Genomic DNA, 24,399 nt, shown 5'->3' on the forward strand with positions numbered 1-24,399 from the left:
CTATCACCACAACAAGCCTTTCTACCTCGATTAGTTTCCGCGCTTGCTCCAATAGTTTTGGGCCGTTTGCTATTACAGTTTTATAATGAAAGATGGGAAACTGGTCATGGTTTGATCCATGACCAAGCACTGAAGGGGAATGGGGTCGATTGCAGGTTGACGTCACAAACTACTTGCATTGCTTTTTTCAAGGAACTGTACCAATGCAAAACTGTTTGTAATGTCAGCCCTGTATATACAACCCATTGTCCTTCCTTGCTCGCTCGTAGATCAAATAATAGCTGGTTTTCCCACTTTCATGGAACCTCGAAGACATTTACTTTAAAGTAGTTGAAGCAAGCGCACTGGTTTTGGACTGGTGCAGCGACTAAATGTAGCGAAACCGTTTTTTGAGGTGATAGACACGAAAAAGTAAATGAACGTCTCACAGTTATGTGAACTCATTCGTTATCCAACACCTGTAATAGTTGAAAACTTGCTAGAGAGAGATATTATCAGAAAGTTATTCTGAAACCCTTGCAAGACGGGAGCTGGTCGTTTTTCTCTGTCCTTGTGTGGGCCCAATAGACCAATTTCGATATATTAAAATTCAGTCCTAAACAAAAGGCATCATCTCGAGGCTCTGGGGGAATAAATATAAGGATTTATATGAGTTTATTCCCCAGAGCCTCGAGATGATGCCTTTTGTTTAGGACTGAATTTTAATATATCGAATGTGGGCTATTCCATTAGTATGGGGCTACCGCTCACATGGTTTTACTTTACATGGGTAGAATATAGCACTTCACATTACCCTCAAAATAGTTAATTAATTTATTGTTGAACTTTTCTGACAGGCGTTGGGTGTTGAGACAGACTTCACCAAGCCTGACACAATGAGGGTTATTGAGAAGTTTCTCGTGGACTGCAGTGAAGCGGTTAGCAAACGGTACACCAGGTACGAAGGCGTTAAATCTTTGATCCGTCGCCAGTTTGACTACATTTGTACTCTAAAACAATTGAAAGGCGTTCTTCATACAAGAGAGTCATGATTACCTTGAGTTTTTTGGGTAAGTTATCCCTAAGTGATGTGCTTTGGGCAGTTACGAATTTCCCCTTATGTAGGAGATAAAACCGATCCTAGTTATTGCTACAAAGTGGCAGTGTTGTCCGGTTAGATTATTACTGGGTTGGTAGTATGGCAACCCCAGTCGTAAAATTGGTGGAATTATTTTTTCTTTTTTTCTCTTTTTTTTCCGTGTCGGGAAAGGTCTTTCCTATCATTCCCCTGCTGAGTGGTGTCTTTGTGTGTGGAGTCTTCTTCGCGTATTTTGGTAGGTTTTCAGGGGGTATTAGGAAGGCGTAGATTTCTTTGGTGGACACAGTAGAATATTTCATTAACATGCAATGGCGTCGAAGATTGAAACGCAAATGGCGTTTTGGAGGATCTTTAAACAAATTGTACCCTTATGGAGTTCAAGAATGGAACGTCAATTGGATAAACAAGACAGGCGGTGAAAAATACATATATCTGGAATCTTGAAAGCGACGATTAATGGACAACAATCTTTCGTCCGTCGAGCCGTAATCAGAGCAGATCAAAGTGAGCTATATTTCTAATATTTTACCAAGTGTGGTGTTATGTACAACACTGAAACCAAATGGAAAATTCTCTGGTAACTTATGGGTTTAACAAAGACAGAGAGGGTATCGAACACCTTAAGTGGATTGTCTGGCTATTTATATTTGTTTGTACTCAACTCTGCACAGTCTTCCGGTAACAACTGGAAATTTGAAATTTCAGTAATTCTTGTTACGTATGCCTTCGGCATTCCACGTCTTAAAACCGGTCTGCTGTCTTTTTTTTGTTGGTAGTTACAAATGTGCATACCCCCACGGATATTGAAGAAATCTCCGATCGGGTGAAATCACTTTTATACCCTTTCGCATTTCCAAACTTCCCTGCCCCGAGGAGAACTCACATACTTTCCCAACCTTTACGATTACCTGCGAGCGCGTTAGACCACTCGGCCACCGTGACACACTTCCATTATCCAGATGAAAGCAAAGATTTGTTCTGGGATCTTTCCGCCCACCATGATTGATTCAGTGTTAAACTATTCGATAAAGTGGACAGATGGTTTTTGTTGAGAAAGGCAAGCTTTAAAGGTAAGGAGAATTTTCTACGTTATTTCTAGATCTTGCTTCGTACTTTTGTGTTCCACTGTGAACATTATTTTGCATAGAACGAATACTTCATTAGAAGTATTTTGCATAGAACGAATACGCCAATATTTCTTGGGAACCAGTTTGTTCGCCGCTTTGACGTAGAAAGAAAATAAGAAAAAAGCTTTCAACGGCCAAACAAGATAAAAAATGAAATCAAGTTTAAAAAAAGGATTTAGCTATCGCCGTCACGGGGACTTCTCTCTTGTCCCCCATCCAAGTACTAACCTTATTCGGGGGAATTTAACTTCAGCTGACGCTTGGACTAGCATCAACGATTGAGGATCTTTGTGTTAAATTCGCACATATATCTTGTCGAACTTTATAACACTTGAAAGAAAAAAAAAGCAAACTAACAAAAACCTGGTATCTTGCCGAGATTTTGTCACAGCCGCATCCTTTGTTTCGTGAGTTGTCAGTATTAAACACGCAAGGTAACTTGATCACAGGCGGCCGCTAAAATCGATGTCACTTTCGTTTTTGCGATTTTACTTGTTCGACCAAAAGTACGATAGAAAAATTAAACTCTGATTGAACGTAAAAAAGATCTCCCGAAATGTTTTTCGCTATGGCAAATTGTTCTATTCTCGATCGACACTTCCTAAGAGTTCCCTCTGCTCTCCTTAAAAACTACACATTAATATTTATTTACTTTTGCGTCAATATTTGTTTTGCATAAAGCAGGCTAGCAAAATCTGTACCTTGCGTAGTTCGCATTTTGAGCGTTAAAATATAATTTTTGGTCGTATGTTCCTAACAGCAAGTCGCATATTTTGACGTCCCCCATCCAGACACTAACCCCGCCGGAAGGGGCTTGACTTTAGTGACATTGGTCTTGGAAAGCTGTCAGAAGCTCAGAGCACACGCTTAAGCTTGTGGTGAAAAAGAAGTTGTAAATGATCAACATGTCAGCCTTGAAGCCAAATGTTTCTCAATTTCCTTTTATTTTCTTCAATCGTCCTGGGTTTAGTATTTTACTGAAGCACATGTCTTCTCAGGGGGTATCTAGCAAAGATGTCTACCATGGCACCGTAATGATTTACGATACCAAACAATAGCGTGTACTATAGAGCTACATATTACGCAAGGACAATTTGAATCTCGTTGAAAACAAAACACAGCTCAGTTGACAGTTATGGAAAAAAGCACCGTCAAGTTACTGCACTACCACACGTACGCAATGGGTTGCTACTTTAAAAAATATCCCGTATCTCCTCAATTCCATTCCCCTCTTCCCCACCCCGGACACAAAAATCCCTTTTTTTGTGCCTAAATATCCCGTATCCTGATCGCTTCTCGGCCTTTTGGCTAAGATTAGGGGCTACGGTCAAGTACCATTCCCGGACTGGACTACTGGATTTAAGCTTTTTTTTCGTAACGAGATTTCAGGTTATTGTGGAACTTTTGGTACCAAGTTACTCTAATACTGAAATCAAGTTTATGGAATTGTAAAATTAAACCCTGGACTGTAGAACACGCAATTACGGAATTTTAGATTTTTGAGCATTGAAAGAAATAGAGTACAGATGTTGTCTTCTTGTCTTCGCCACGGCAGATTTAAACGGAACCAAACCAGGATTATGGAACCGGACTTCGAATACAGGGCCCAGTTGTTCGAAAGCTGATTACCGTAATCCAGCATTAGAGTAAACTTTGGTTTCATGTTTTACCGTATATCAGCCTTGAACAGCATTTGGGAGTAGAGAATAAAACTCGTTTTAAAACTCGGTCTTTGAACAACTGGCCCAGGATGATAATTTATTGAACTGTGATTTGTACTGAAGCTTTTCGGATGATTTAAGGCTGATCTTGTGATTTTTGGATGAACGGAGTTAAGGAAGCAAGTAAAACTGTAGGATTTGAATAAAGTCTCCTTCCAAAAAATAAATAAATAAATAAATAATCCCGTATCCTGATAACCTACTAATAGGACTTCGTTGTTTGCATTTGCAAATTTAGTAACATTAATAATGAGTTTTTACAACAAACCACTTCAAGTTATATTACAGATTTATCTTTCTGGTAATCTCCCCCCTCATTTTCCGAAGTTTACCTGTACTTGACGTTAACTGTCACTGGACAATTTGTGTTAACTGTTCGCGCATTCCACGGATACGCCCTTGTAGGCGTCTTGTTATATTTATTTTGCGCTCAACTCTGCACAGTCTTCAGGCTAAAAAAATAGGTCCGCAATGCGTACTTGTAAGGGATTTCAGTCATATAAACGTTGAGGATTAACATTACAGTAAATGTAATACATTTTGTCATGTTATAGTGATAAATGTCGAGTAAAGATTTCGTAGAATCCCCAAGCTGCAGGCGAGGAAACGGTTAGGGAAGAAACATGTTTGGACTTCTAGTTTCAAGGAAATTAGGGGTGCTTACCATTTGTCAGAATAAACCGGTTGGGATGACCGGTGAATAATGGTAACAGTTTTTCCTAAATCAGCAAACCAGCCCAACGAGATGGCACTTACCATCCATTTGCAAATTGTTTCCGGTTGATGAGAGACTGGAAACTAGAAAATTTAGCAAATGTTAAGGACATTTCCACTGTTCCATTCGATGGAAAATGCCATTTACTGTGGTTTGTGTATTTCCCAGTCAGCAGGCAAAGCTTGAGGAGGCCCAAGTTATCACAGGGGAAGGAGGATGGGCGGGGGGGGGGGGGGGTGATTTACAGAGTTAAGAGTCACCAAGAGAAAATGAGGGGACAGAGAAGGAGGCTCCCTGTCCAGCCCTTGGGATATGCCATGTCCACGAAAGTTATTTTTAGACGAGCGGAAGTCTTCCGAGACGTCCGCATGCAGGCCAACCTCGGTCCGATGTTTGAAAGAAAATATATATTCATCAGCCTTCCACGTGCACCATCATTTTCTCTTTTCACTAAGAACCTGAGCGCAAAGCAAGACTGCATGCGGACGTCTCGGAAGACAGACTTTCCCTAGAACAAAGACTTCCGCTCGTCTAAAAATAACTTTCGTGGACATAACATATATAGAGTCAACGCGCTTCAGGCATGAAAACACTACTTCAGAGACTCATGAAATATTTGCGTTCGACAAAAAGATAAATGCCGTCTACTTTTATTCATCAGTGGAAATATTGGAATCAGTCGCTAGTAGCAGAAGAGAATTTGTCTATGATAAAGCTGAATAAATCAGCAGGCAAGTGCAATTGTCAGCTAAGAGTATTCGTGCTTCCAGCTTACAAACCTGTACGTAAACTATACTTTTACAAATTAATTAGCTTTTCTGTTTTAACATTACCAGTAAATGCGAAAATTTTTGACAGGAAGTTTGAAGGCATTAGTTTTTTAACTTGCGAATCTACAGAAACTGCCGCCGTCACGCAACGTGTCAGCAAATCGTAGTTAAAAGAGGAAACTTCAAGTTACTAATCGTAACCACTGTTGTCATTATGTTACATCTGTCCGATATAAAATTGAAGGCATGACTCCTTGCAATATAGCTCGCACAACTCGCTTAATACGAACGTTTGAAAGGAAGACGACTTTGCTTACGTTGTAAATTAATCGCACCGAGAAAACAAGTCGAAATTCGCCAAATAACAACAGCCGAGAAGAGTAATCAGAGTAATGGCCGCCACATAGGAACACTCATTCTCATTCCCAGGGTCCTCTATCTCCCTAATAGAGACCACACTTGGCTCTCGTATACAAATAAAGCCAGTTACACCGCCGGTGCTGACAAAATGTGGAGAAATCCCACACAATAATTGGAAATGTGACAGCCAAGAATGATTTGATAGAAACCTTGTTGTCTATTTTGTGCTTCATTTTTCAAGGAAAAGGTTCTTCACGAAAGGGTTTGATCCTGAAATTTTGTTTTGTTCCATATGGTAATTTGACACGATTGGGTCTCTTGTTTTCACGCACGCAATGAAATAGGAAGGGTTTTTTTGTCTCTAATAGCAAATATGTTTCAATAAATTTTCCGCTTGAAAAGGTTTTTGTGAGATTTCGAGCCCTTGTGAATTTATCATGTTGTGTAATTTTCGAGCCTAGCAAATTTGCATACGTGGGTTGAAATGTGACACAGGAGGATTTTTGTGGTGGTGCACTGTAAGCAGCGCTTGCATAAGTCACGCAAATAAACAGGTCTGTTGAAAACGTGCTTGAGTTTCAACAAAATGAGCCCCAAAATCAGCAAAGAATTGTAACACTGATGAATAATAAAGTAGCTGCTATTTCCAAAACGATGGCATTACCTGGTGATAAATAACCTCGTCTCAGGGAGTAAACTTTTTTGACTTTGCAGAACAATGGTCTACGTCAAGAGTTGGGCGATTGTGATCTTTGTGTTGACTTCGCGCATTTCTTGTCAAACTTTATACACTTATCCATCATTTGAGACAGATGCTTCTCTGTTTCGTGAGTAAACACGCCGCGCTAACTTGATCACGGCCCCCGCTGAATTCGATGTCGCTTTCGATTTTTCGATTTACTTGTGCAGCCAACGTACAATAAAAAAATTGAACGTAGCAAAAATCTCCCAAACTGTTTTTCACTGATAGTAACTATTTATATTCGCGGTTCAAAATTAATGTTGTTACCATGTCGTAAATTTTGTGGCTGATGGCAAAATATTTTATTCTCGATCGACCTTCCTGAAAACTTCCTTCTGCTCTTCCTAAAAACTGTGTATCAATATTTATTTATTTACTTATGCATCAATATTTGTTTTGCATAAAGCAGGCTAACAAAATCTATACCTTGCTTAGTTCGCATATTTGAGCGTTAAAATAGAATTTTCGGTCCTATGTTTCTGTACAAAGTGGTATATTTTTGAGGTCACCAATCCAGATACTAACCCCGCGCTGGATAGGGATTAACGTCAGTGAATTTTTGTATCACAAAGCTGTCAGACGCTCAGAGTGCAAGCTTAAAATTGTAGTAAAAAGAAGTTGTGAGAGAAACTTGATAATGATCAACATGTCAGCCTCGAAGCCAATTTTCTTCAGTCTTTCTGGGTTTAAGACTTTGCTAATAACCACTTGTCTTCTCAGGTGGCTATTTACCTAAGACTTCTACCATGGCAATACAATGCTATACAATACCAAAATAATATCGTGTTCTATTAAGAGCTATATACATTACGCAAAGACAACTTGAATCTCCTGGAAGACAAAGCGTAGCTCAGTTGACAATAGGGAATAAAGCGCTGTGTTACTGCACTACCACACGTGCGCAATCCGTGCCTAATTTTTCTAAAGATAACAGGATTTTTTTTCTTTCTGACAAATGATTAATAGGCCGGTATCCAGGTTTTTAACCTCAGAAAAAGATCTGTGTATGAACGTGTGAGCCAAAGGGTCTCTGCTCGCACGACTTCTGGGTGACCCCTTAAATGGTCTTAATGACCCCCGACTTGAAAAAATTAACTGGAACGCTGCAGTTCAATAGGCCTTGTGCAACAAACGATCACATGATACAAAATCCGCCAAGCTCATTATTATTCCCCCACTGGGACATTAAAACAAAGGCAAGTCAAGCTTGACTGGTTCAGATCTCTTTGTTTTAATGTCCCAGTGGGGGAATAATAATGAGCTTGCCCTCCAGCATGGCGGATTTTGTGCCATGTGATCGTTTGTTGCACAAGGCCTGTACCACCCCACTCAGTCTCTTCCGTTTTGAGTAACAGTTACACAGGCAACCCAGTGAACGCTCATGGAGCGTCTGAATTTTTCATCGGTCGGTGTTCATCCCCCCCAAATTACTGAATGCCACCATATCAGCTAGCTTCCTCCTTGCCGTGGAGTGAATTTGCTCTAAGAAATCAGTACATGATCTTTTCGTATTGGTTTTAATTTTTAATTCGTTTCTACAGTTACGGTGTAACTACTTGCCCCGTATGCCTGGAAGGATTGGCTGAAAAAGATCCTGTCAAAATGCCATGTAGTCACGTGATATGCCTTTCCTGTATTTCCCACTGGATTGCACAAGAACGCAAGTGTCCGCTTTGCAAAGTGGAAGTTCCTGAACATTTCAAAATCAAGTCCACAAAAGATATAAGGTATTAATGTTTAAAAAAGGCGACCAGTCATCATGAGAATATAATGTGTTAAAAAACGTTGTATCTGATCTGATTTTAAAAAATTGGTTATATATGGATAAGAAATAGTCTTAAACTGAATTTTCGGTTGCAACTGCATCCTTCTTTAGAGTAAAAATGTGCAGTTCTAAGTGTGAGTTTGTCATTTACATAAAATCATTGTTTCCACTGGAGAATCGTGGCACTCTACAAAAGACAAGAATGCAGTGAGTGAACGGAAGGCATTCCCTTCTGTTTACAAAACTTTGATGAAACCCCAGGGGAAACAATGATTTTATATAAATGACAAACTCACACTCAGAACTGCACTATTTTTACTCTGAAGAAGGCTGAAGTTGCAACCGAAAATTAAGTTTAAGACTATTTTTTTATCTATACATAACCAAGTTTTTAAAATCAGAACAGAGAGAGAGGTATTAGATAGAGAAAAAGTGCTTCATCAAAACGATTGTGTGTCTGCAAACGCTCTTCAAATTTATCACCCTCTTTTCCGTTCATTGCAACAAACAAGACATTTTTCAGGAAAAAAATGTGAAACAAGATTGAAGATAACCAGTAGACCTCGAATTTAGAATTACACTAAATGATTAACCTGCTTCTTGTTCACAGACAAGCTGTCCAAGAACACTATGACTTCCGTCGTCGGTGTAACTCCTTTTTCATGGAGCTTGTTTCATTATTCTGTTTTGGTGCTGAGTCTGGCGTTATTGACGCAGAGCTTTTCTCCATGTTTATGAGCTATGTGCTAAAAGCCAGTTCCAAGACTAAGGCCTTCTCTCCATTCCCTGAGCACGGCATTGATGCAACTCCAGTGGTGAGGTCTTTTCTGCTGCAACAACTCCTTAGGAACAGGTTTGGTTTTTTTCCCAGTCTCATATGAACTCTTTTTCTTTTTTTGTTTCTTAAAAACTTTGCAAAGTACTTCGAAAAAAACTATGAAATACAGTAGCGTAACAAAGTGACAGTGCTAATTAAACCTGAGGATTCCAATCGACATGAGATCCCTTTCACGAGTGACACATGACAGCAACTTTTCTCATTTCTAGAAATGAAACTTGCTGCACCTTCTGACGATTTTTTCCGTCACTTGACATACTTATCTCCTTCTCGGCAGCTTGCTTATGGTTCCTTCCAGAGGAAACTTTAGCGGCAGGTTTCGAATGACAGTGAAATTTGTGCAATTAACCCATATGTACATGTGCAAATGTGTAGTTAGATATTCCCCTTTTATTACTAAGTAATTTGCAGTGGAAAAGCTTTCAGGATAAAGTGACAAATCTGATTAGTTAAAATGGAACAACTTCCATTGTACAAAGCGGATCGAAAGTGTTCTTGGAATGCCAAAAGGAAGCTAGCAATATCCAGTTGCCAAATCCTGACTTTCGACGATAGGGACCACGTAAAGAATTTTTTTTAAATGTACAACCATCTTTTGTTTTGATAACTTGTTGATCATTAAATTTAGTTTACGACACTGACCAATCATTTATTCACGTGTGCTGTTTTTAATGTCGGAATTACTTTGTAGGAGGAGAAGCTTTAAATCTTATGTTATAATCTCACACGTTGCAAAGCCACAGTTTTGCTGCGTTTTCAATGTTAATGCATAAGTACACTCATAAGTCGCACTGTTGAACCAATCCGAGACTTTGGGTTGCACCATCGTGATTTTTTGCCTGCATTTTTCATTTTTGCATCTAGCGATGAAGAAGTCAAAGAGCACTTGTCGCATTATTTGTCAGAAACTGGAAGACTTAGGCCAGACGTTGGTCATCTGCTCCAAGTTTGTCAGCTGTTTGTTTACTGTTGGGAGGTGAGATGTTTTTCATGGTCAGCAAAAAAACAAACAAAGCAACAAGTTCATTAGCAGCAAAATGCAGCTGTAAAGACAAGCAGCCTTCAAAAGAATTGAATCTGGTAATCCGCTTATCGTTTAGAGAAAGCGGTTTGGTTTTCCAAGGAATGCCCCAATGAGACCATTTTGGAATTGACTTATTCCTCTTTCTGAAAGCTAATCTTACTTCAACGTTTTTTCTTATTAAAATAACATTTATATCATCGAATCACCCTGCCGCAGTGAAAGGGGAACAAATCATAGTCCATATAGATGGACTGGTCATGAAACTCTGGAAACTTCAATAGCGAGAACAGTGACGTCACACCTCATGGTACCTTGACTGTGACCATGTACAATCCTTGGTTCACAACTGAGATTTGAATAAATTAATCAAAACTCTTAGAAAAAGGGTGTGGTTTCTGAGTAGTCAGGGCAAACACAGCAAACAAAAACATTAAACAAAGAAACTTGTCGAGTTTCATAAGCATCTCCACATCTTAACTATTTTCGAACTAACTCCATTAGCTAAGGCCTAGAGTCAGAGACTACTTATAGCATGAATAATAATAATAATGATAATAATAAAAAAAATAATAATAATAATAATGATAATAATAACAATAATGATAATGATAATGATGATAATATGAATAATAATAATAATAATAAAATTACTATTATTATTATTAATGATAATAATAATAATAATAATAATAATAATAATAATAATAATAATAATAATAATAGCCCATTAGATAGGTAAAGTTAACAGCAGTAGAAAGATGGCTGCATTGCCTTGGGTGTCCCTTGTGCATTTTCCATTTTTCCCCTTCTATTCATCAAGACATCTATTGGTTAGCTGACTTTAAATGGGTACTGATTTCCGTGGTTTGTCATGGAAACTCTTTTGTTCTTGAAACAAATCCAAGCACCAGAGGATACAATTGTCCTAAGGGAACACAGGGGGATAAATAATGTATACTTGGAGAAATTATGTTCTCCTCGGTAAATTGTCAACATGTCAGCATATCCTGTGGTAAAAAGCTGTTGGTGTCGTTATAGGTGAGTGTTACTTGACACAGTATTGTTCCCTTTTACTTTTTTGGAACTTGAAGTAAGCTGTGCCTTTATTACAATTTCTTTTTTCAGGATTCTCTCATCAGTCAATATGCTAATTTGTCGGACGATCTTCTAGTAATGATAAAACTAACACAGCAGCTTTGCCACGACTGTACACCACATTTGACATCAAGTACAATTCATCCGGTACGCGAAGTTGATGTTGTTTTGTTGGAAAGTGTGGCCAAGGCGCGATACATCCTAGGGCTCGCTGCCCAGTTTATGCACAAAGCCATCGTGGAAGACTCAGCTATTTGGAACGACTTTCAGATTAGGAGCGAATTGCAGACACTTTTTGAAGCAATAAGAAGAATGTGCTTGAAGAGTTTGAGCCCTTCTCCGCGACTGTACCTATTAAAGCAGCTTGCCCGAAGGTTTGGTGTTGAAGCCATCCACGCGGTGTGTGAAATAAACGACCTAGACTGGATTGTGCCTCCTGAGAGCAGAGATCAGCAGGTGAAATATTACTAATGGTAAAATAGGTAGTCGTTGGAGCAAGACTTGGGAGCATCGCTAGAATATTATGTTTGACGGCTAAAGGTGAGGCCACCCCAGCCACCCTCCCTCTCCTCCTCCTCTCCCCACCCCCCCCCCCCCCCTCCCCTTGTTTCCTTAATCGGTGTCTCTGCGGCGCTCTCATCCGTACACCTGGGTGAAGAAAGAGACACTTTGAAGCAGAGTTTTTTTAATAACAGGGTGGCAGACCACTGTTGACCACAACCTTAGCGCGCCTACGCTATTTGGTCGCTTTGAGTAGCCTAATCAGTTTTTCTGGAAGTCCGGTTTATTTTGCCTTAATGCCAAATTGCATACCTTCCTTCAAAACAGTGGTGAGAAAGAACCTTTTTCTCTTACAGCAAGAGGATCTTGTTCCTGATAGATTCATCATTTATGGAGAACACTACAAAACCATTCGAGAGGCCATGGCGAAGACAGTGCTAAGTGGGTCAAACAGGGAGTTGACCGCAACACTGCAGGTACAAGGAATTTAGAGCAATACAGTTGAATCTTGGTTACTAAGAACATCTTTTTATCTGGACAATTTTGTCTTTACTGTGAGGAAAGCTCATTTCCTGTCAATTAATACGCATACCCCATAATGCAGGCAACGGAGGTTTTTTTCCAGTCCAGTGATATTGACAATACTCAAACTAACTATATTCTTATTTCTCGCAGCATAGATCCTTTGATAAATGCATTGCTTTTTCATCATTTACTTTGGGTGTTAATGTGACAGCTCGATTCAGTTAATCGAATGACGTATTGATTTTACTATGTGACAGCAAGGTGCACTTCAAATCAAAGCTCACAAATCAATTATTCAAACCTACGGAACGACTCCAGTATCTCAGTGGAGCTAGGAGTGGGAAATTCGTGGCTCAAATTCCAGTTGTCTACCATATGTTCATGACATCATGTGTTCTCCTACCGTACTATGACACAAAGTTCAAATGTGATTTCAGACCGTTGCTGTGCCTCCAGTGGTTAAAGAGGTCATGGTGCTATTGTCTGAATATCGTGAAGTGACCACGTGTTACCGCTTCACCGCCACCGAACGCCGTCTCTCCGCAAGGGTAAGTCTGCCAGAGAACTCTATTGTGGTATATTCGGCTTCTTAGTGTGAAGGATGTCAACCAGAAAAGTCAACATAACGATACGAGTGAAATTTGAATTTGACGACCGATTGGCACTTTTATATTCCTTTACTTTTTACAAAGTGGCCAATTTAAAACTAAAATATTTAGTGTTATCACCCTTCAGGGCTTAAGGGTTAATGGGACATCCGGAAGTAGACGCAGTGTTTTACGTAAGCTTTTTGAGCTTTCTTCTTTTGATGACGAAGAAAAAGGCACTTGCGGTTGCCGTTGCACCAGGCTCTAAAAAGACAAAAATAGATTGGAGAGCGAAGTGAGCCCAACGGGGAAATGGGAAAGAGGGGTGGATGGGGGGCTGCCCTTTGTGTAACTAGAACCCTGGCTATTCCGTGACAATAGTCGAAGACGTCTTTTCTCAAATGAGAAGGGCACCTGTAAATCTCACTGGTTGTTGAGTTGCAGTGTTTCGAATTGGTGGCTGCGAAATCCCCTACAAAGTATAGCCGGAACGCATGAAATTGTGACAATAAAAAATACGTCATATAAATTTAACATTTTAATGTTCTCATCATTTCATTTTAACTCCATATATTCGTGTTTACCTGTACATTTTTATATACATTTTTCACAAATTGGTATGATGGATAAGTTTAACAAAACAACTGCAAATTGCTATAGTTCTCTGAATTTCGCACCGTGTAGGTTTTCAGCACCGGTGTCAGTCAGTCCCCGGGTCCTTGGTGAAGACAATAAGAGACAAAATACCCCTCCTTAGTTGGTATTCAATACCTTCAAGATTACCTGGGCTGTCCTCAAGAGACCTGCGCTCTGTACGTATTTTACGTCAACAGCCACGTTCGATAAACTGTAACTTTTTTCAGTAACATTCCAAAGCGCCCATAACAATTGGCACGGCCTATTAGACTAGCGATGTCCTGTTTGCAGTGCTCTGTCAAGCCAAATGATATTAGACAGAGAGCACATATCGCAGATTATTTACTATTCCCAATATTGCATACTTTTAAAGGATGGGGATGTTTGGCCTTGTCATTATGCCATCCAACTTTCTTGGGGATAGATTCGAGTGCCCTAGTGATAACTGGTACAAATTTTGTTGTCTTCCTTTCACAGCCTTGTGAACTCCACTCTCCGCCCAGAAGAATTGTAGTTGTTGTCAGACTCTCTTCTGGATTAATATTATTACTATTATTATTATTATCATTTATATTATTATTGTTATTTTTGTTTTTGTATCAAGCGGTTTTTGATTCTCACTTAGTATTCCCTTTCAGTTGTGTAAACGTGAACCTTATTCTCGGTTTCACATGACGTCAGCTGCCATACCAAAGAAACGGCAGACATGTTGGTGTCTCGACCCAGTCCTCGGGGAATTGAACTCTATTATTGTCCAAACATGTTCTTTTGTTTTCTTTTTAAAACTTGACTGGTGATCACGTGTGTGCAAAACAACAATACACGGTGACATTTATAGATTGGAAGTGTGTTTAACTTATTCAAATAAACACGAATTTGAATTAAATTTGGGAACAACGTAGTCCAACCCAGTTGGTGGCCAAAGCGACATTTGCATCTGGAGTATCCGTTGCAAATTCACCGCCCTGATCTGTGTCACGTGGCCACTTCCCTTCTCATTTTTCTATTTTCATGTTGTCACCTCCTTTTGCATTTTTGTGAAAAACCAAATGCAGTTCTCAGTTAATCGTGTTAAATTTCTTTGACTTCACCGTTTTAGGCTCACCAAACCCTAGAAGAATTCATACAAGGTGGAACAGATTTGTCAAACAGAGTAAGCAAATCATTTCCTTGTGTTTTGCTTTTACTTTTGAGGTGCAGGGTTGGCGCAGTGGAGAGAGCACTCGCCTCCCACCAATGTGGCCCGTGTTCGATTCCCAGACTCGGCGTCATATGTGGGTTGAGTTTGTTGGTTCTCTACTCTGCACAAGAGGTTTTCTCCGGATACTCCGGTTTCCTCTCTCCTCAAAAACCAACATTTGACTTGATTTGCATTACTTGTTTATTTCAGTTTGCAGTATCCCCAATTAGTGCTCCAGCGCTAGAACGATTAGACACTTAAATAAAGTTCCTTTCCTTTCCTTTCCCTACTTACTTTCCCACCTCCTTACTTTCACTTTATTGTCACTCATATTTATAGTGGGTTGTTAAAGAGTTTGCGGAAAATCATGCTCAGCAACAAAATATTTACTATTCATAGTATTCGTTATTTTTTCTTTATGCTCGCAGACCCGACCATTTGCCTTTCATCTTCTGAATAACACCCTGGGAGCTCTTGGTTTCCCCAGCACCAGAACCGCACCTGGTCGCTCAGCCATGGAACAGAACTTGTGCGAAATTGTCATTCATACTGTAATGGTGCTCCAGTTTATTGATCATGTGACCGTCTGTGAGCCACTGCGACTGATGATGGAAAATCCTGCCGCTTTAAGGGTACAGTTATTTCCTCAAGGCTTCTACCAAGTTGATGATTTAAGCCCAATCGAGTATCTTTGTTATCTTTGTTAACAGCCTATGTGGTTCCGTGTTCAGGTCATACACCATTTCCATCTGTGCTATCCGAACAATCCGAAAAGATTATGTATTACGAGTTCTTAATGTCAACATTTATCGGCAGCTCCGTCCGAAGCCTAAAACGCCTGCATCCACATACAAGAGATTTTTGGGTGACCAGGTTGCTAACCATTTTTTTGTTGTTAGAACGCCTTTTTGCCCACAATGCCAGAGGACAACCTTCAAGAGGCGATGGCAGGGATGCAGGATACTGGGGCGTGGTACCGTAAGTGATCAAAAAGACGTTAGCTCTGCACAGCATAGCAATTATTTAACCTTTTGGGCCCCCGTCCCATTACATCTTAATTATACATTTTGCTTTTGATAGAGAATTTCCATCACTTCAATGTAGGCATTTCGTACCAACTTAATTTTCCAATAAGTAGGTAGTACCTATAAATGAGTGAGCTACGTCTGTTTTTTGTCATATTGTTTTCTTTTTTGCTAGCTGAAAACAAGGAAAATTTGACCACAAACCCAAGGCGAAGATGAGAGAGCTCCGTGCATGTGCTTTAATTACTATCAACTCTTTACTTTGACTGACATTTTTAGTTTCTTGCTCTTTATTTCTGACTCGTTCATTGTCTTGTTCTCTTACTTTTTCCCCTTTCTTTAGAGTGCCCCAAAGGACATCCGTATTACATCGGAGATGTAAGTATTACATTAATAAACGGTGGTCACCTGTGTAAACTAATTGTTATTTAGGTAAGACTCTAAACTGCACGGCTGCCACTTGCACCATAAAAGCAACCTGGCAAAGTCCCCCATAACGTGTTGTACATTGACCCTGAAAAGCCCCTGCAGTAGTGCTTAATCACATGTTCAATCATGCAATCGATCCAACCTTTTTGGACGTCTCCGCTGTTTGTTCTTTTGTGACTTTATTTGACAGCAAGGTACAGTCTCTTTTTGTACCTGTTCCCCAAGAATTCCTTGTTCTTTCGCATAATGACCATGCCGAATCATTTCCAAGTTTCTTTACACTTCCTGGTGCATACTGTGTCTTGCCTTGAACACCTCGTGGACCTTTCCACTGTACGCTTTTTTGGTCATGGCTTTCTGGGTCCTGTGTACAACACCCGTATTCAAGGGCCATATATGGTTGTACTTTTGCTGTTTGAGGGCCGTGCGTTACATTCCCTTTACGAAGCCTGCTTATTGTCTTTGTGTAGATCTACTGGCTATTCCACAGTTTTATTGCTGAGACCGTTCACTAAAAGAACTGTAACTGTAACTGGTATTTTTTATCTTTTGAAGTCCTACTTTCTTTTGTTTTTGGATACCTTGCTTCAGCGGTTAAAAGCCCAGCATTGTGCAATTGTTTGAAAGAGAAAAGCCCTTGAGACACCTCCAAAGCCCACATACTAAGGCTTATGCACTCTGGCATTCTTTTGTTTTGTGTACATTTTTGTAACGAGTCCTTTCTTAGGCTCATCAATGTCAGGTGTTTAAATAAAGTTTTTCAGTTTCAGTTTAGTGTGGCAATGTCTTTGGTTAGACATCTCTGGTTTCCTTTTCTTTGCAGTGTGGTCGTCCTGTGGAAGTTAGAGTTTGTCCTGAATGCAAAGTCAATATCGGTGGGACTAGACACAATCTTTCTCAAGGAAATACTGTTGCTCAGAGGTATGTGCTGTTTCTTACTCAAACTGGATCAAGTTGCAAACGTATTCACTCGGCGACATTTTTCAGATATTCTTACTTTTTCGCCATGTTCTTTTTCTTTTTAGGGCTGATCGCACCATGAGAGGTCACGTGCTCGGTGATCCCACTGCAAGGTCTAAGAGTCTTGCTTCTGAGCGAAACCTTTCATCTGTCGTTGTTGGTATCACAAGAATCCTCATGCATTGCGCTATGATTGAAGGAGCCTGTCGCCAACCGCAGGTATGCTAAAGAAGTCCACGAGACAAAATTGCAATTTGGCAATTCTAAACGGCTTTGATTTGATAAGAGAAGGGATTTGAATTGTCAAACATTTCTCGCACTGCTGTAAGGGCCATTGACTGACTGAGGAATAGCTGACACTACGCCAGGTGAATACCATTGTGGAAAACATGAATAAATTTTTAAGTGAATCAAAATGTCTTTATTGTTCCCAGCGTATCGTTTCAGGTTTCTGCATCCGTGAAAAGTACTTGAACCTTCAAGGAAGAGTTTCCAGATGGGTGTAAATGCTCTGTGCGATTCATTGTTTCTGTTTAGTATTATAAATCCCGAAATGTTCATATTAACTGTTATATAGGAAAATGCAGTTAACTCTGGCAGTGAAACTGTTTTCACTCTGAGCTGTTAAATGAGCTAAAATGTTAGGTTCAACTGTTGTGCTGAATCCACAATCATCAAAGCCCAGTTAACACCATTCTTACGCCCTTTTACTGAGTACGATTTTCGTGTAAACCTGAGAATATCTTGATTGTCCTTTATTAGGATGTGGCCTCCCTCATCAATCCCAGAGTTCCTCCTGAAGCATTGGCACGCTTTTTGTGGGATCACCTGCGAATGGATTTGGAACTTCTTGCCAAGAGCCTGGGGAGGAGTGTGGACGATACCATCCTGTGCATCCACATGATCCTTACATATATGACTTCGCATGTCTCAGATCGTAAGTTGGCAATTATTGCAAAAAAGAAGTTTTGCCAGTAACGAATTTACTTCTTACTTCTGCTGACTGACTGACTGATCCTGGACTTGCGAGGATGGGCCGAGCTAAAGACTTGTGTCTAAGATCTGAGGAATCTAAACTAAATTGAACATCTAAAAACGACATAGGGAAATCTTTTTTGACAAGCAATCTCCCCTATATGCAGAAGGTTTTTCTCTTTAATTTTGAGAGTGACAACTGCATTTTCTCACTAAGGTGAAGGATTGCAGAAAACCACCGTACGTCTCATTTGTGCTTCATTGAAAAGGCAAATGAGCATATTGTATCAATTTTCATTCCTTTGAAAAGTGAATTAATTTTCCGCAATCCCGCACCTCGCTCCCTTCTAATAAAAAAATTGGGTGTTAAATCAGAGCTTTTCTCTTTAATGTCAAGTCCTTTTCTCGATGTCCGCATCTGAATACATTCCTGAGTGATGCAATTCTGGTAAGAGCTCACAGATAATCTTTGCTAGCCGTAGAGTGGCCAGTAACTTAGTGGTTAGAACATGCAGCTAGATTGGCTGTCAGATATTTTCTGTGTCTTTCATAGTTCATGTATTTCTAACAGTTTGCAGAGTCGAAGGGTGGCTCTTATCTCTGATGCTAAGTGTGACTGTGTAATGCATTTATGAGCCATAATTGTGTTGATTTGACTACCTGACAGCGTGATGGGGTTCTTGCCACACAGATATTCCTGGTTCGCCACAGGCTTCAGTAATTAAGTGAGTTAAGGCATCGAGCTAGATCTCGGAAGGTCGTGGATTCTAATCCCACTGATCTAGCACTTAGATTCTTTTTAGTCATCATAATTTTTTTGCATTTTGAGTGTTTGCATTTAAAATAATTCCGATTTTTCCAGAACGACAAGCCATGGTTGTCGCACCTGATCTAACGTCTAAGGCGTCCCGGAGGGATTGGGAAACAGCGTTCAACACCAGTGTTCTGACTCCCACGATGACGGTACATATCCCTTATTCCTCTTTTTTTTTTCCTTTTCCTTTTCTTATTTTTTTTGCAAGCATTTGGAGAGTTTGATAGTCTTGGCGTCTTTGTTTCAGAATCTCGAAGAACGTGTTCAATATTGTCTGGAGCTGTTAGTTGGGGACAATCGACTTGGTAAGCGGTATTTTTACATTCAACTCGAAAGATGATCAAAGGACAAATTGTCAGCTTCTAAGAGTTTTATCTAATCGCACCGAAAAGAAATCTTGCACCTGAGACCGAAATAAGATTTTCGATTCCAAGAACGAGGTGTCAAGTGAACTAATAATAATAATAATAATAATAACTTTATTATTAAGTCTCAAGGTTATTTAGCCGACCACGAGTGCTCTACATACAGGGGAGACTACAAATTAACTGAAGTTAAAATCAAATGTTGGTTTTTGAGGAGAAGGGAAAGCTGGAGTACCCGGGGAAAAACCGAGAAACTAAACCCACATATGGCGTCGAATCCGGGAATCGATCCCGGGCTACATTGGTGGAAGGCGAGTGCTCTTGCACTGCGTCAGCCCTGCTCTGTTATATTCAACGTGTTTGACTATTGTACAGGTTTCAAAAGCTCGTGTCTTTTTTAACAAGACTGCATCTCTAACGGAAAGATGACCTTGAACAGAATTCCTGTTACCATCGAAACTATAGAGTACGTAGTGAAATGATTACGTTCCTAAGAACTTCGTCCACGGAATTGAAGAATAACTGAGATGCAGTCTTTTTGAAGAAGGACGCAGATAGTTACTATCAGATAGTACACGCGCTATGATTGGTCAATTCGGCGGGCTGTTTTCTAGAATACGGTCAGTTAGCTATTTACGAAGTGAACAGGGGCCGGTTTTTCGAAGCATGGTTAGCGCTAACCGGCGTTAAATACCATGGAAACCTATAGGTTCTGATACCTCTTAACCAACGGTTTGCGCTAACCGGGCTTCGAGCAACCGGTCCCAGGATTTTAGAGCAATCCAGTCGAACGGAACTTGAACCCAAAGCGTCGGCATGCAAATCTGGCGCTGCAACCATTAGGCTAGGCCGTCGACTTCACACCTCTTTCCTTAGTTTCTCAGTTACAAAGAATAAGCAACCTACAAAACATTGAGACATTGACATTAAGAGTGTGCAGAGACGAGCGGCACGTTTTGTTAAAAAGGAATAAAGCACCACTCCTTAAACGGTCACGAAAATTCTAAATCATTTGAGAACACTCTAGAAAAAGAGGAAAGTGTCACGACTTACAGTGATGTTTAAAGTAGTTTCTGGCCTATCAGTCACACGATTTCCACCCTACATATCAAATAAAAGGCGACAGGGTACTAGGCAATTCCATCCTAAGAAATTCGTTCAAGTCAGTGCCAAAACAAACAAACACCAACACAGTTGTATTGCACGTACAATCAAAGAATGGAGCTCTTTACCAAACAGAGTCATTGAAGAGCAGTCAGTGGAAGCTTTCAAAACGGCTGTCAGATGCCATGTTAAAAAAAAACGCTGTCCCCGGAACTTTTTTTATCATTATTTATTTATTTATTTATTTATTTATTTATTTATTTAGCACTTGCACCTTTTCTTATATTTCAACACCAACACATACACATTTGCACGTCTGTCGTGATGGGTTATGCCTTTTTGCAGATCAGTCAATTAGAATTAGGAGAAACAACGAGGATAACGGCTACAAGAACTTCACCTGAAAATATAACTTCGACGAACTTTCAAGTAATCGGATCTAAATTGTGTTACAAACAAACAAGCATCAACGGCGTGCAAATGTAGAGAAAAAATGGAGGATTTATCGTCGTGTGCTCACGTCGTCAATTCAAATTGACCTGTTATTTCTCGCTGTTCTTAGGAAAGGAATTGCAAAGAAATCTATCAAAATGCAAAACTTATTGTTTTTGCTCAGTAACCTTTTGTGGCGTTTTCGCCCTTGTCTAAGTTGTTGCTTAAGCTCTCTACTTACGTAAACAACGATTAACGTGCTTCTTCATGCTTCTGTACTTGAGCAATTTTTTCTAGGCAATAATCCCTTGATGCGGCAGCTCTATGAAGTGGATGTCCCTCCGGATACTCTCACCAGCGGCATATCACCTTCCTGTCCAGCCCTATGGAGATACCGGACTCAAGTCACCCTAGACCACTTCTCACACACCTTTCAGCAACAAGTTCTCTCCACCGATGCTGACAAGAACAAAGTGTTAGCAGAGTTTTTGCGACAGGTAAACTAACCACCACAGACGCAGCCTCCAGAGGTTATACAAGTGCTGCTTTGCTTAAAAAGTCCGTTTTCGATTTTTTTGGTCGGCCGTTAAAGTCATTATTCTTCACCTTCCAGGCATCTTACTCTTGGCAGCCAGTGTGAACGCGGGTAAATCAGAAAATTGCTCTCGAAGAACAGCGTTACTCAAAATGCGAAGAATTTGAAGAATTTAAAGAATTTTCTTCCATAATCGAACTTAGAACTAACTAACTTTTCCAAAATAATTATCTCACTGAAACCAATTTTAGAAAGGGGAAAATAAAACGCAAACCAAGCACTATTCATGTCACTTTACTCTTTTGGATTTCACCTTTAGGAACACAAACTTCGTGCGCTTCGCTTCCTGCCTGATATTGTGAAATTACAACGTCTTCTCATGGACAAATTTCATCGCCGAATCGACAGAACAGAGGCAGAGAACATCAGGATACGAGATTTTCTCAAAAAGGTCCCTTCCAGTAAGTCCGTCTTCATCACAGATGTGGGAATACAAGTGCCCCCCCCCCCCCCCCCTTACCCTCTGGAAATAGGCAAAGAGTTTTGTGATGGAAACGATTTATTTGTTTAGGGTGTTTTCAAGACTCGCTTATGCTTTGTTTTTACGAAACGTCTTGGTCGCCATACATTTTGCTTTCCATAAACCAAGTAACATCGTCCATGTTTGTGTGCAGAAGTAAACATTCGGGAACTTCTTTTCTATCAGTTTGAAATCACGGCAGTTGATCTCGTGAGCGAAGACCAAGAACTCATTTCACTCCGTTCTCAAGATGACAAAAAAATGTACTGAAACGTAAAACACACCGAAGAGCGAACCAAGTCATTGTTGCCCCGTAAACGTATTGTTTAGCAGCGTTTCTTGACCCTCGCTGTCATCATTGGCAAAGCCCCTAATAATTCATTCCAAAAATTTTATTTATTTATTTATTTATTTATTTTGTGATTCGCCCAAGGGCAGGTGATAATACAATAGGACACTAGGTCCCCTATATAATATTAACACCATTTCTTTGTATTGGCTCTTATCATCCCCGGATAATCCTTACATGCCAACAAAACGATGTCAGTCCTTCGAGAGCATTTAAGCCTTTAGAAGCAGATGGTGTTACTTGAATTAACTTTTTTTCTGTGTTTCTATTTACAGAATCGGCGAAAGATGAACTCACTTTTCTGATAGCGAGTTTCAACAAAGCGTGGAATCATGTGCGACAAAGTCTTGACCAGCGAGGTATGCTTTAATTTGACGCTTATGTCTTAAATGCAAGGAGGTGTTTTTTTTCCTGTTGTCGATGATAACTCGAGGATAGTTGGAAAGGAGCACTCGACCAAAAACGCTGAGAATTTTGATAACGACCATTAGAAAGGTGTTCCATCGCAGAACCTCAGTCAAATACATTCTTAATTATCCTGATTTGCAACTGAATTTCAATGTGTTCGAAGAGTCACCGAGTGTATTAGCAACTGGTTGGCACAGATTATATCAACCTTATGTCATTGGAATCTCTCTCTTAAACGAAGTGCCAAAACGTTGAGAAATCTGGTTTATTATAACGCGGTTTCGTTGTATCGGGGTCCCCTTCCGAGCCACATACATGTGCGAAAAAGACTTTCGTTAAATCGTAGTATGCACGTCTGTTAAATCGAGGTCCCATTGTACTGTTGCCGTACTTAACTTTCCTTTATTCAATCAGGGCGTCTTCGTCCCCCAAGCGACTTGTGTCAGATTCCCATGGATAACTCGCGCCCTCTGGCTTTGTTGCTACCCAGTACGTCTGGGATGGGTATCTGCTCAATGGCCCTGGTATTCTACCTCACCACGGTTCACAACGAATTCAACGAGCGATATCAGAATTTGGTTGGTGGAGAAGTGAAGTAAGTGTGAAGAAACACCTATCAAACATTCACTCATGCCTGTATCTGTGCTACACTCCGTACCATGCATGAATTGATGGTACAAGTGTGTTTGGTCAGATTTATTGATTCAAGAGCACTGCTAATTTCTGTTTTCTTTCCATCTCTAATACCTTGACTAATTCTATTCATGTTACTTTGCATGGACATTACAGAGTTACAACGTTCGCTTTTTAGCATAACAACATTATGTATTTTGGTTTGGTTATGGTTATCACGTACTTTCTGTTCAATGATTCCACACTTGTAGTCACAGCGATTAGTCAGTACCCATTTCTACTGAAGAATAGCCCACTTTCGATATATTAAAATTCAGTCCTAAACAAAAGACATCATCTCGAGGCCCTGGGGAATAAATATAAGGATATGTATGAGTTTATTCCCCAGAACCTCGAGATGATGCCTTTTGTTTAGGATTGAATTTTAATATATCGAAAGTGGGCTATTGCACGGGAACTAATTCATGAAGAAATCCGTACAGCGCTTGTTGCGCTGGGCGCTACCCTAATAGGTTATATGCCATGCAAAAGAGTTCTCGGTCCACCTACACACCAGACACGGTGTTCGTCCCTTGTCAAGCTAATGATGGAAATAAGTGCTTTCCTAATGCAGCTGTGTTGTGAGTGGGCGTAAGGGCTGTTGGCTAATATCTTTTTCCAATTAATCGAACCATCTCAGGGACCTCCCTCATATACAGCTGCAAGACGTTACCACATCTCAGCTGATTTCGTATGACACAGAGAGAGACCTCCTGCCTCTCATCTTAGCTCAGTGTAACTACTCACTAGAGGTGGGCAAGGGAACATTGGTCCAGTACAACTGGGAAGCCCTTGAAAGGCAGCTGATCGACAGGTTCATAGGGAGAAGACCGCTGATTGATTTCAAAGTGAGTAAAAAGATACTAGTCGTTTGCTCACATGAATTTAACTCTATTCTTATGAAAACACTATCTTGTGTAAGAATCATGGCCGAGTTAGGTAAAAGAAAACTCTAAATTTTGAATTGCAACAACAACAAAGGCCTCAGCGGAGTTACATCTGAAGCCGCTCCATTTAATTTTTGTTATTTTTCACCGAACATCCATTTGAGATAGTATTCAGTAGTTGTTTTCCAAAAAGTTTACAATCCCAGCTTGGTTCTGGAATGGTTTATTTTTTCAACAACTTCAGTGCTTGTTTACCAATG

The 24,399-nt window shown here is 40.1% G+C and overlaps 1 protein-coding gene across 2 annotated transcripts in view; it reads left to right on the plus strand.

Annotated features, from left to right (window-relative positions):
- Positions 1–24,399, plus strand: part of LOC137992947 (E3 ubiquitin-protein ligase rnf213-alpha-like) — a 169,681-nt gene that overhangs the window by 136,481 nt on the left and 8,801 nt on the right. For both annotated transcript variants that reach the window (XM_068838545.1, XM_068838544.1), the window contains exons 66-86: positions 837–937; positions 8,055–8,240; positions 8,889–9,131; positions 9,981–10,092; positions 11,266–11,691; positions 12,093–12,212; positions 12,699–12,809; positions 14,584–14,637; positions 15,093–15,296; positions 15,564–15,642; positions 16,033–16,067; positions 16,942–17,039; positions 17,144–17,297; positions 17,841–18,015; positions 18,916–19,016; positions 19,115–19,172; positions 21,066–21,265; positions 21,623–21,764; positions 22,448–22,531; positions 22,995–23,175; positions 23,893–24,100. In XM_068838545.1, coding sequence (XP_068694646.1) covers positions 837–937; positions 8,055–8,240; positions 8,889–9,131; positions 9,981–10,092; positions 11,266–11,691; positions 12,093–12,212; positions 12,699–12,809; positions 14,584–14,637; positions 15,093–15,296; positions 15,564–15,642; positions 16,033–16,067; positions 16,942–17,039; positions 17,144–17,297; positions 17,841–18,015; positions 18,916–19,016; positions 19,115–19,172; positions 21,066–21,265; positions 21,623–21,764; positions 22,448–22,531; positions 22,995–23,175; positions 23,893–24,100 — 3,072 coding nt within the window. The remainder of the gene's footprint in view (positions 1–836; positions 938–8,054; positions 8,241–8,888; positions 9,132–9,980; positions 10,093–11,265; positions 11,692–12,092; positions 12,213–12,698; positions 12,810–14,583; positions 14,638–15,092; positions 15,297–15,563; positions 15,643–16,032; positions 16,068–16,941; positions 17,040–17,143; positions 17,298–17,840; positions 18,016–18,915; positions 19,017–19,114; positions 19,173–21,065; positions 21,266–21,622; positions 21,765–22,447; positions 22,532–22,994; positions 23,176–23,892; positions 24,101–24,399) is intronic.

This window comes from Montipora foliosa, chromosome 2 (assembly GCF_036669935.1).
Source record: "Montipora foliosa isolate CH-2021 chromosome 2, ASM3666993v2, whole genome shotgun sequence".
Classification (NCBI taxonomy): Eukaryota; Metazoa; Cnidaria; class Anthozoa; order Scleractinia; family Acroporidae; genus Montipora; species Montipora foliosa.